The 13,677-nt window shown below is 39.8% G+C and overlaps 1 protein-coding gene across 2 annotated transcripts in view; it reads right to left on the bottom strand.

Annotated features, from left to right (window-relative positions):
- The window catches only part of MPP7 (MAGUK p55 scaffold protein 7), a 227,844-nt gene that overhangs the window by 69,864 nt on the left and 144,303 nt on the right, over window positions 1–13,677 (bottom strand). For both annotated transcript variants that reach the window (XM_052650871.1, XM_052650870.1), the window contains exons 4-5: window positions 12,316–12,393; window positions 9,919–9,999 (exon numbers count right to left, since the gene is read on the bottom strand). In XM_052650871.1, the coding sequence (XP_052506831.1) occupies window positions 9,919–9,999; window positions 12,316–12,393 (159 nt within the window). The remainder of the gene's footprint in view (window positions 1–9,918; window positions 10,000–12,315; window positions 12,394–13,677) is intronic.

Below are 13,677 nucleotides of genomic sequence, written 5' to 3'. Positions count from 1 at the left end.
CAAAGCAAGGAATATTGTGAACTTCTTAAAGACACACAGAAGCTGAAGGAATTCATCACCAGCCGACTTGCATTACCAAAAATGTTATAAGAAGTCTTTCAGACAGGAGGAGTAATCACAGATGGGAACACAGATCTAATAAGAGCACTAGAATTGTTCACTATCTGTGTGTTTATGGTAACCATCTTGCACCTAGTAAAAATAATAGTGAATGCTAATGAACATATTTTAAAGTGGATATGATGGCTGGGGCTTCTGTGATGGCTCAGACAGTAAAGAATCTGCTGGCAATGCAGGAGACCCAGGCTCAATCCCTGTGTTGGGAAAATCCCCTGGAGAAGGGAATGGCTACCCATTCCAGTATTCTTGTCTGGAGAATTCCATGGACAGAGGAGCCTACCGGGCTACAGTCCATGGGTCACAAAGAGTCAGACATGATGAGCAACTAACACTTTCATGATGGTTGAAAGGCAATGATAAAACACCAGCTATGTATTTTTCCTCCTTAGCGCTGTATTTTCATATCTGGATTCCAAAAATAAAAAACTTTTAAGATTTACAGATACCAAATTCGTAATTTTTAACAGCTTTGCTGCATAAGTAGTTTTGTTAGCAGCATTTTTATTTTGGACAAGTAAAAGTAACTTTGTTTTCCACTCTTCTGTTTTAACCAACTTATTCTTGACTATACAGATTTTCCCTTCAAAAGGCAATACCTAAATGAAATTGTGTTTCCATATGCCATAGCCACCAATCACAACTGATGGGTTTACCTGTTGCTTAGAAGAATCTGCAGGAAATGGAACACTGGGCTTTGTAACTCATCAGACTTCTGAGCTCTTGCTGCCTTGGACCCCCTGGAGTCAACTCTATGTTCTAAGTATCTGTCAGGTCCTTAGAATTAAGTGTCTAACTCATAAGGATGAGTAACCTTGATTTATTCCTCCAGAAGGAAGCTTAACTTTTCCCTTCAGTATGCTTTAATGAAGTCTCGTCCTTTCTGCATGCCCGGGCAATGAGTAATTTCTGGTAAGTGAATGTTTTGGAAAGCTAAAAAATTACAACAAATCTTTTTATTTTATTGCCTTTTTTTAAATCTACCAAATTTTCCCTGACTTCCTAAATTATAAAACCATGTTCTAGAGATGATGTCACCTCACTTTTATCAAAAAAGAGCCACTGAATGACAACTCAAAGAGGCTGATTTGCCTTTAATGTGGCAAGGTGATGCCTAGGAAGTGCTTTTATTTACTGATGATTCTGCTTTCTCTGGAAACAAAGTCTCTGTAGAAATCAGGCTCCCTCCTTCAGTGCCCCTACATGGGTCCTTCCCCTTCCCCCACTGCAGCATGCTTTAGAGTGTGTTATATCTATGTGGCCTTTTGTGACACTACCACCACCGTTTTCTCACCATGTGGCTTCCTTTATACTTTACTTTTCCTGGACTTTAAGATTTGGACAATAAGACTGGATTTTGTAGACACTATTGAATAACACTTATTAATTTTTTGTATATGGCAACTGATCAATTCAAAAATTTGAAGACTGAGTGTAATCCAATACAGGAAGTAGTGCATCCTATTACCCTATTTATAATGGTGGGAAATATATGTGCAATATTTTTGTATACAAAAAAGAATGAAAGGTGATGCAGTCAGTTAAGATGAACTACCGCTAAAAGTATATGAATACATGATTTACAGAAGAAATAAAAAGTCATGAAGCATATGAATGGTCTTCACTAGGAAAGCAACGGATAGAGACTTCTATTTTTTAATTTAAATTCAAAACACAATTGTGTATTATCCAAAATTGCTTTCTTCTTATTTCTTAAAGTTTTATCAAGTCACTTGTTAAAGGTAAAACTAAAGTCAAAGTAGTAAACTATTGGAAAGACTGTTGCTGAAGCTCCAATACTTTGGCCACCTGACACAAAGAGCCAACTCACTAGGAAAACACCCTAATGCTGGGAGAGACTGCAGGCAAAAGGAGAAAGGAGCAGCAGAGGTGAGATGGTTAGACAGTATCACCAAATCAATGGACACCAATCTGAGCAAACTCTGGCAGCCAGTGGAGGACAGAGGAGCCTAGCATGCTGCAGTCCATGGGGTCGCAAAGAGTTGGACACGACTTAGCAACTGAACAGCAACAAATAAACTAGCATATTTTATTAAAGGCAATATCACAAATCATTTATAAGGATGTTATTCCTTCCAACCTCATGTACGAATTTTTTTTTTAACTTTTCATGTGTGTGTGTCCAACTGTCCCTGAAGCTGCAAATGCTCTTCTTCTATCCCATGATTATGGTTCAATTTTTACACTTCCATCTTTAATATGTTTGGATTCCATTTTAGTAGGCCTCTTTATTTTTCCCAAATAATTAAGCAGCTGTCCCAACACCTCGTATTGAAGATACATCCAATTCCACCCATCCCCCACTCCCTTGCCTCCATCCTTCACATTCTTTGTTAGGACCACAATCACATATTACCCTAATCATTTCTATAGGCTCCCCCTTGGCTTCCTCCATTTGGGATCCATTCCTCTGATCCAGCCACCAACCCTCCACCCCAGGGAACTACTGTGCATATTACACTCAAGATTGATGGTGTCACTTATTCAAACCCTTCCAATGACTTTCCACTGCTCCTAGAAGGAAACTCAAACTTTTGAATAAGCCCATAATTAGAAAGTCCATAGAATATATCATCTAAATAAGGAAACAAGGAAAATTAAAAGGGAGGCTGTTAATAACACTGGAACTGGTCTGGCAAAAAAAAGACTGTCTTGGGCAAACCAGGATGTCCAGCCCTGACTCACAGGCACTACTGTCCAGCTCCTGCCCTTCCCTTTTTTATAAGCTGTTTATCAGCCACAGTTTGAAGTCTGCTGTACATCCTCGAACTTGACAAATCATTTTCTTTGTGGGACTTCACATACTAGTCACTGTACTGAAACCTTTCTTTCTTTGCCTCCCTCTCCTGACCGATTCCTGACTCTCTGGTTACCTCACACTCAATCTCCAGCTGTCACCTTATATGGACCACATCCCTGTCTGCAAAGTATTCTTCAACCCTGTCTCCATTCCTACGTGCTCCACACTATTTCTGGGTGTTCCCTCTTTTTACCCACTATTTCTCCTATCACCTTCACTATTCTTCACATGTGTTCATGTATCTTCCTCAAGGTGTATCTATGGGGACTGCACAGAGGAGGCACTGAATTTATGTAAAAATAAATGAACAAAGATCCAACTGTGCTGACATTTACAATTTACCAAAGAAAGTTTTAACGCTTTTCAAAAATGAGTTGGCAGATCTATAGAAATCGCATATCATCATTTTATCGTGGGCTGTATACTTGGTTGTATATATATATGCGTGTTTTTAAAAAACCATTATTACTTCGGAGGTACACTTCAGGTTTCCTTTCAGTATTGTGAATTAAATATTTTAACTGGAAGAGCAATCTTCAAAAAGTAAATAATTCATTCCCCTATCTCCCCTAATTAGAAAAGGAAATGGAAACCTACTCCTGTCTTCTTACCTGAACAAGTCCATGGACAGAGAAACCTGGTGGGCTATAGTCCATGGGATGGCAAACAGTTGGACCCAACTGAGCAACTTTCACTCACTATTCATGTATATATGTCATATTCCACTGCACCTTGCTTTGCTCTCAGAAAAAATGCAAAAAGCAAATTTTTTCATTTGTTCCCAAGACAAAAAGTATTTGATTGTATTTTGAAACAGCTTAAAATTTATTTGGGAACTATACCTCTTAAAGTAATTACCTTCAAAAGAGAGATTCAGCGTGATGGTGGTTAGTAGAAATGATTTCGAAGAAAGTAATGTTAAACGCTAGGGGAAATTGCAAAGAAAAATATTTTCTTCTCGAGACTGGTGAACGAGAAATTGTCGCTGTTGACTGTACCATCATGAGTCTGCAACATTACCCATTTTCTACATGTTATTTTCCTACATGAAAGGTGAATACACACCTTCCATGCTGACTTCTCAGCCATTCCTTAGCCACTCTGTTATATAAATGTGAAAATAGACAAAATCATTCATCTGAGGTATTTTTGCCATAACAAAGTTTAAGCACTTAATTATAAAGCTTCATCCAATGGTGTTGCACGATGCCATCATAAAGGGAACCCACATTTCTCTTCCTTCTGGAGTTTGTTTCCTTTCCTCCTGTGTGCCTCCCTTTCTGCTCACACAAAACAAAACTCTCAAATGTGTTGGGGGGGGATTCTTGACACCACGCTTTTTCTATGATGCCATCTGGGTGTCCTGGAATTCAACCCAGTTCTGAGTTCATCTTCCGGGACAGAGCACCAGGTCACCACTTCAGGTGGCCACCTGTGCTTCTGGTCAACCCATTGTAGATCAGAGGTCCCAATAACCCCCTCCATGGGTTTGAACAACTTGCTCCAGCATGTCACAGGATTCAGGGAAGCACCTACATTTACCAGTTTATTAAAGGCTATGATAAAAAGACATAGATGAACAGCCAGATGAAGAGTTACACAGGGGAAGGTAGGAGTTTCTGCCCCATGGCGTTGGGTGCATCCCCTTCCTGGTACATGGATGTGTCCTGAGCCTGAAAGTTCTCTGGACATTACACTTCGGGGATTTTGTGGAACTTTCTCATGTAGGCATAATTAATTCATCTATTATGATGCTTCCTTATTTGTAACATGAAGTCAAACTAGGGAGTGGGATCATCATTACTAGAACTCATGTGGAAATGAAAGCTTTGTTTCCCCCAAATAACCATTAACTTTATAAAATCTTTAATTTCTAAAACAAGGTGGTCCTAAGATGGCGGAGGAATAGGACGTGAAGACCACTTTCTCCCTCACAAATTCCTCAAAAGAACATTTCAACACTGAGCAAACTCCACAAAACAACTTCTGTAGGCTGGCAGAGGACATCAGGTAACCAGAAAAGCAGACCATTGTCTTCAAAAACAGGTAGGGAAAAAATATAAAAGACGAGAAAGGAGACAAAGGAGGTGGGGAGGGAGCTCTGTCCCCGGAAGGGAAGCCCGTCCGGGGAAGGGAATTTTAAGAAGAGAGGTTTCCAAACACCAGGAAACACTCTCCCTGCCGAGTCTGTGGTGAGCCTTGGAAACACAGAGGGCAACATAACAGGAAGGGAAAAATAAAGAAATAATTAAAACCAAGAGATTACAAGCCCAACAGTAACTCCCCCAGCGGAAAAGCAGCACAGACGCCTGCATCTGCCACTGGGAAGTGGGGGCAGGGCAGGGAAGCGCGGGAGGCGCGGGCTGCAGTGCTTTGTAATTTCTAAAACATAATTGGTTAGAGAGTAAGGCTGAAAATTCTAAGCTTCTAATCCTGGTGTGGTCTTGCTGGGGACCAGCCTCCAGATAGGAACCCACCCAGAGTTACCACATTAGAACAGAGATGCTCCTATTGCCCTTACCACTTAGAAAGTTACAAGGTTTTCAGGAGACCTGTGCCACGGACTGGGTCAGAGACATATGTAAGTACAAAAGACGCTCCCAGTGCTCTCATCACTCAGGAAACTATCTAGGAACCTGGGGCAGACACATCTTCTATTACCTCATAACCAACTGAGATCCAGCACCACTCTCCAGCCAAACACCAGTTTCCATCCAGTTGACTGGAAAAGGTCAGTTTTCATTCCAATCCCAAAGAAAGGCAATGCCAAAGAATGCTCAAACTACTGCACAATTGCACTCATCTCACATGCTAGAAAAGTAACACTCAAAATTCTCCAAGCCAGGCTTCAGCAACACGTGAACTGTGAACTCCCTGATGTTCAAGCTGGTTTTCGAAAAGGCAGAGGAACCAGAGATCAAATTGCCAACATCCGCTGGATCATCGAAAAAGCAAGAGAGTTCCAGAAAAACATCTATTTCTGCTTTATTGACTATGCCAAAGCCTTTGACTGTGTGGATCACAATAAACTGTGGAAGATTCTGAAAGAGATGGGAATACCAGGCCACCTAACCTGCCTCTTGAGAAATCTGTATGCAGGTCAGGAAGCAGCAGTTAGAACTGGACATGGAACAACAGACTGGTTCCAAATAGGAAAAGGAGTACGTCAAGGCTGTATATTGTCACCCTGCTTATTTAACTTCTGTGCAGAGTACATCATGAGAAACGCTGGACTGGAAGAAACACAAACTGGAATCAAGATTGCCGGGAGAAATATCAATAACCTCAGATATGCAGATGATGCCACCCTTATGGCAGAAAGTGAAGAGGAGCTAAAAAGCCTCTTGATGAAAGTGAAAGAGGAGAGCGAAAAGTTGGCTTAGAGCTCAACATTCAGAAAACGAAGATCATGGCATCTGGTCCCATCACTTCATGGGAAATAGATGGGGAAACAGTGTCAAAGACTTTATTTTTTTGGGCTCCAAAATCACTGCAGATGGTGACTGCGGCCATGAAATTAAAAGACGCTTACTCCTTGGAAGAAAAGTTACGACCAACCTAGATAGTATATCCAAAAGCAGAGATATTACTTTGCCGACTAAGGTCCGTCTAGTTAAGGCTATGGTTTTTCCTGTGGTCACGTATGGATGTGAGAGTTGGACTGTGAAAAAGGCTGAGCGCTGAAGAATTGATGCTTTTGAACTTTGGTGTTGGAGAAGACTCTTGAGAGTTCCTTGGACTGCAAGGAGATCCAACCAGGCCATTCTGAAGGAGATCAACCCTGGGATTTCTTTGGAAGGAATGATACTAAAGCTGAAACTCCAGTACTTTGGCCACCTGATGCAAAGAGTTGACTCATTGAAAAAGACTCTGATGCTGGGAGGGACTGGGGGCAGGAGGAGTAGGGGACGACAGAGGATGAGATGGCTGGATGGCATCACGGACTCGATGGACGTGAGTCTGAGTGAACTCCGGGAGATGGTGATGGACAGGGAGGCCTGGCGTCCTGCGATTCATGGGGTCACAAAGAGTTGGACACGACTGAGCGACTGAACTGAACTGAACTGAACTGATACCCTCCTAATTACTAGCTATTCCATTTCAAACACTCTTGAATGGAATACAAAAAATACATTTTGTTTGCTAGGGGTCAGAAACATTCCTCTTTAGTTTCTAAGATTCAAACCAAGATAATACTCTCAACAAGGAGCTTACCAAGCACCTCAAGGCTTCTCCCTATGTTCTGATTAATATCAACTTTCCATGTGCAGAACATGGAAGGGCCCAGTGAAGAACGTTTCAGAGCACTCATGAATCTCCCCTAAGCTCTTCACTTTCTGTGTACTCTCTCTTCAATATCAGGCAACCATTCTACAGTAATAGGATCTTTCTTCTTCTAGAACTAAATGCAGCAAATCTTCTCTGCGCCAGCCAGTTCACCTCACATCACTAATCATAGTTCATTTACCCTTTACAGATATACATTCATTTGCGTTATATTTGCTTATATGGTTGAGAAATCATAGGCCATACATGTTCTCCCTTTATGTTTTATTTAATACTTTCTTTTTCTGAATATCAGCTTCAGTTCAGTTCAGTCACTCAGTCGTGTCCGACTCTTTGCGACTCCATGAATCACAGCACGCCAGGCCTCACTGTCCATCACCATCTCCCGGAGTTCACTCAGACTCACGTCCATTGAGTCCGTGATGCCATCCAGCCATCTCATCCTCTGTCGTCCCCTTCTCCTCCTGCCCTCAATCCCTCCCAGCATCAGAGTCTTTTCCAATGAGTCAACTCTTCGCATGAGGTGGACAAAGTACTGGAGTTTCAGCTTTAGTATCATTCCTTCCAAAGAAATCCCAGGGTTGATCTCCTTCAGAATGGCCTGGTTGGATCTCCTTGCAGTCCAAGGAACTCTCAAGAGTCTTCTCCAACACCACAGTTCAAAAGCATCAATTCTTCAGCACTCAGCTTTCTTCACAGTCCAACTCTCACATCCATACATGACCACTGGAAAAACCATAGCCTTAACTAGACGGACCTTAGTCGGCAAAGTAATGTCTCTGCTTTTCAATATGCTATCTAGGTTGGTCATAATTTTTCTTCCAAGGAGTAAGCGTCTTTTAATTTCATGGCCGCAGTCACCATCTGCAGTGATTTTGGAGCCCAAAAAAATAAAGTCTTTGACACTGTTTCCCCATCTATTTCCCATGAAGTGATGTGACCAGATGTCATGATCTTAGTTCTCTGAATGTTGAACTTTAAGCCAACTTTCTCACTCTCCTCTTTCACTTTCATCAAGAGGCTTTTTAGCTCCTCTTCACTTTCTGCCATAAGGGTGGCATCATCTGCATATCTGAGGTTATTGATATTTCTCCCGGCAATCTTGATTTCAGCTTGTGCTTCTTCCAGCGCAGCGTTTCTCATGATGTACTCTGCACAGAAGTTAAATAAGCAGGGTGACAATATACAGCCTTGACGTACTCCTCTTCCTATTTGGAACCAGTCTGTTGTTCCATGTCCAGTTCTAACTGTTGCTTCCTGACCTGCATACAGATTTCTCAAGAGGCAGGTCAGGTGGCCTGGTATTCCCATCTCTTTCAGAATTTCCCACAGTTTATTGTGATCCACACAGTCAAAGGCTTTGGCATAGTCAATAAAGCAGAAATAGATGTTTTTCTGGAACTCTCTTGCTTTTTCGATGATCCAGCGGATGTTGGCAATTTGATCTCTGGTTCCTCTGCCTTTTCGAAAACCAGCTTGAACATCTGGAAGTTCACGGTTTACGTATTGCTGACACCTGGCTTGGAGAATTTTGAGCAATTACTTTACTAGTGTGTGAGATGAGTGCAATTGTGTGGTAGTTTGAGCATTCTTTGGCATTGCCTTTCTTTGGGATTGGAATGAAAATTGACCTTTTCCAGTCCTGTGGCCACTGTTAATTTTTACAATATTGCTGGCATATTGAGTGCAGCACTTTCACAGCATCATCTTTCAGGATTTGAAATAGCTCAACTGGAATTCCATCAACTCCACTAGCTTTGTTCATAGTGATGCTTTCTAAGGCCCACTTGACTTCACGTTCCCGGATGTCTGGCTCTAGGTGAATGATCACACCATCGTGATTATCTGTGTCGTGAAGATCTTTTTTGTACAGAATATCAGCTTAAGACCACATATAGTACCACTGCAAAGGACATTTTTCAAAAAAGGTAGAAATCACCAGTTTTTGCATTTAGGTGGACATATTCATTCAACAGTCTATAAATGCTTAACAGAAATATGAGATACCTGATCACTTTAATTACATAATTACCTACTTATATGTTATTCTGACTCCTGAACAATATTTCACATACAAGTACATTAGTTATCAAGTCCAAAATGTATAGGTTATGTTGACCAATCACAGCTGGAGGAAAAATAAGTGATAAACTTGTACAAAAAATGGTGGGGAGAATCAAGATGGATCTACCAATATTTTACTGGAAAACTGCTTTGCTCTGTAAAATAGCAGGGTCCATTGAAACACAAAATGATAGAGGAGTGGGCAGGAAATGCAGAGGAAGCTGGAGGAGGAAGAGGAATGCTGACAAGGTCCCATAGAGAAATAGATATTGTTGTCAAACATACTGGCACACCATTAACTAGCCAAGTAAAACAAACCTACACAAAATCACTTAATAGGTTCTGTATCCTGTACTCTAAACTTCATTTAAAAGAAAAATGACCTTGAAGCTCCATTCTGTTTTCCAACTTAAATCATGACCCTCCCAATTTAAGTATTTTATAGATTGTCACAACATCATCATCAAAAACGCAACTCTTCTTCCTTAACGGGATTAAAGTGATTAAAATACTGTGCACTATTCGAAAACATATTTACTTGAAAATTGATGGTTGAAACAAAATCCATCTCAAGTCCCAGAAAGTGGCCCTTTTCGGAGATATTTATTACAGGTGTCACATGTCCTCACCTTCACATTGGGTTTTGACAGTAGCTTCAACAGCTCTCTGATCTCACTGTTTAATGGCTTGTTCTGAAGCTCCTCCGCCAGCTGCACGGGAGATCACATTGACATGAAGAACAGTTAGTGAGAACAGGGTGTGCTCCACCTGTGACAACTGAGAAGCTATCTTGCTACTTTCCAGTGATTAAGCTCAAGTCAGCAAGAAAGAAAACAGACTATCAATCACTGCTCTTCTTTTGAGGCTCTTAGTAGCCCTGCTTTCAGACCCAGCTCCCGGCTGAGTACAACTCAAGAAATCGTATCAGCCAGATCCCTTTCTGATTTATTGCAATGAGGGCAAACCCCAGCACTTCATCTGCAAAATGGTCTTTTGCATGCAGACAAAGGACCACTTGTAAAAAGGACTGGATCAAGTGTTGACACCGTAAAAAGAAAAAAAGGAAAAAAAAACAGAAAAAAGAACTTCTGAATGAGGTGGTGAAATCCACAGGGTTTCCAAAAACCCACAGTAGCTTGCTGTTTAGAGCTGGGGTAAAAAGAAAGAAAATGCCCCTAAAAGAGCAAATGATGTGAAACTTTTATTATGTTTACCTACACAGTCTGTTACATATAAAATAGGTTAATCATAAAATGACTTATAATAGCTTGACAACTATGCTGGTCCCACAGATCCTGACTGTTCTCTGACCAAGATTATAAATTCCCATTGGTTGCTTCCAGCTAGATAAATGAGCAGAGCTTGGACCCTACCTGGTATTCTTCATTAAGAGGGCCTTTTTATCAAAATCTCTATGCAATCTTAGGCTCTCAGAAGGATCATAACATTTTCATAAGAAGAAAAGCAAGATTCAAATAGGAAAAAAAAATTCAAAATATGAAAAATGCAGCACAGAATGCAAAATATGTACATGTATTTTCATTTAAAAACCCTTCTCAAAACACTGCATCAATTTTCCATTTGTCCCTATAGTTTCTAGCAAGTTAAAAATAATTGTTCATATCTTGGGAAAGGACTTTTCTCTAAATGAGGGGTGTAATAATAAATTATACACAGAAAATAAGACCAGATAAAATTGATACATTCGCTGAATATATTTCAAAAGGTACTTTTCCTTTTTCAAAGTAACAATTTTACAAAATTTTTAATTTACAAAAAGACACAAAGGGCTTTTTGCACTTTTAAACATTTAAATACACTTCTGAGATAAATTACAAAATGATAAGATTATATTTGCACAAAAATCTCTAATTTAAAAAAAGTGCAATATGTTGTAACATGATTGTGCCTCAATTACATTGTTTTATAAATAAGTATTTCCCCAAACTCTCAACAGTAAATGTTTTAAAACTGGTTTTCAAGGTTTTTCCAAGTGTCAAGTGTTTAGGTTCTGCAACTCAGAGGTAAGCTTCTTCACAAAACATGTATATTGCAACATCCTTGTAATTTGTAATCTCTGTAGCTACAAATGGAAGAAAAAAATGTTTGGGAACTAAATGAAAAATATACAACTTGGAGATTCACTATACAAGCTTTATTTTCTAAACTAGAATACACAGTAGTAACAAAGAAAAACAACCTCTGAAGATGGTTAGTTTTTGTTTCCATAATATTATACTTATAGCTCTCTTACTAAACTGAACTATAGTTTTATCATAGTAGTTTAAAACATTAAAAAACAGCAGGCTGAAGGATGTCACTAAAACCAGCTTCCAACCACATGTGCTTCTTGTCCAGCTTAAGTGTCCCCTCCAGTTTATCCAGGTCTGCGCTCAATTCATCTGAGTCCGAAAGTTAACAGTAAGAAACAGCAAGTTAGTTCCCTGTTCCACATTTAAAATAAAATTATAGCTACAGGAAATTAACTACTCCATCAATGCCAACTGCAGCTCAAATTTATTTTTTGGTTATGAAGGTAATTTGGAAAGGTCTCACATCCATAAATCATTACCATGCTTTATAATCCATTTTAAAAACAACCCTGTCTTTTTATGTATTTCATCCGCCTCATTCCTATGCTAGCATCTGTCGTTTTCAGGACTGTCAGCGATAGAGCCATCTCATTTGTCTCTATTTCTCCAAAGCATTTCTCTTGCCTGGGACTTTCTCAGACACTGGCAGCTGATAGCATCTCTCCCCACAGAGGCACAGCCTAAAATTTCTATTCTGTAGTTACCAAGGAAGGACTAGAGGGCATCTCCATGCAAAATCTTTAAGATAGGAAAGTGAAGGAAAATCAGCCTAGGGTCAGTGTAAACTCAGTGGTAAACTCAGGCCTTTTAGAGGCACCTACAGCTTCTTTCAGTGTGCGGTCCCAGAGCACACACATCTGTCTACACTAGGATGAGTCCTGCCCCAGGGGGTTGCAGAGGACGAGTCCCCCTGAGCCGGGAAGGCACACTTACATCATTGGCCAAGGCTGCCGCACCCTGGAGGACGGGCACAGGGTTCTGCTTCTCGTAGTAGTGAAGTTTCTCATGAATCTAGAAGAAAGGCAAACGAATTTAAGTTCACCTGCCAGCAAACCACCTGAGACATTTACACATCCTGATCATTTCAATAGAGACTGGTCTACTGAACATTCTAGACAAACATGTTTCTATAAACCCACAGATGACAATAGGTGTGTATAATTCATCTAGGACAACACTTCCATGTTTGTAACATGAAGTCAAACTGGGGGGGCAGGGGGTGGGATTATCATGACACAGAACTCATGAGAAAATGAAATCTTTGTTCCCCCCAAATAACCATTAGTTTTATATAATGTTTAATTTGTAAAACATAATTGCTTCAGTACTTCAGGCAGTGGTCATAGGTTATATTCCTGCTAAAAACACAAATTATGATTAAAGCTAAGCAAGAAACTGGCAGGCACATGCTGACAGTTGGTATGTAATAACAGCCCAGAACAAAGAACCAGGCAATGTGCAGACTAAGGGCCAGCCCTCTAGGAAGACATCTCACCCAGCACAGGGCTCCTTCACGCCTTTATTTTTTCCCCTGCACCCATCCAAACTTCTACAAAACAAAGGGATTTCTCATAACTAGAGACATCTCTCGTAACTATTCAGCTTCAGTTTTTCATTTTGGAAAACCAGTAAAAATTCTCTTAATACAGGATAATTTTATTCTTCATTTCCCATCACCATTACCCTAGGAACACAAAAGAATATATTTTAATGCATTATAGGACAAACTGAGTTCCTTTAAAAAAAAAATCTAGAATGATAGTTAATAAAAAATAAATTAAAAAATACAACCAGAAAGATAATTAAGAAATGAAAGGTGCCTTGACAAATGTATAACTCTTAGCACCTAACTGTAATCTATTTCAGCTCTTACATGGGTGCCTTTACATTTTTATGCTTGAAAATATACTTTAGCCTCTTTGTATTTACATTTGAGATGACTGCTCTCCCACTTATATATGAAAAACGGTTGTATCTCATGATTTCCTGTTCTTAATAGGTATCAAGTAAAATACTCTCTTAATTATGCTTGAAACTAAGCAAACTCTCGTAAAAAGTCTGGAAGACAGGTTTTATTTTGATTAGCCAGATGCTATTGCTAAGAGAGGATTTTCTTACCTTGTTGGCAACCGCAATGCAGAGCATCAGGGAAAGAGTTTTGACACTTATGATATTACCAGAATGATCAAGGTAACGTTCTTATTTAACATCTTGGAAGCTTGCAACTTTTATCATATTATGAAAATAAACAAATTTTGGAGAATACAAGCTATGAAACAAGTAATAGTTGATTTG

This window comes from Budorcas taxicolor, chromosome 13, assembly GCF_023091745.1.
Source record: "Budorcas taxicolor isolate Tak-1 chromosome 13, Takin1.1, whole genome shotgun sequence".
NCBI lineage: Eukaryota > Metazoa > Chordata > Mammalia > Artiodactyla > Bovidae > Budorcas > Budorcas taxicolor.
This window is presented reverse-complemented; position numbering and strand designations above follow the sequence as displayed.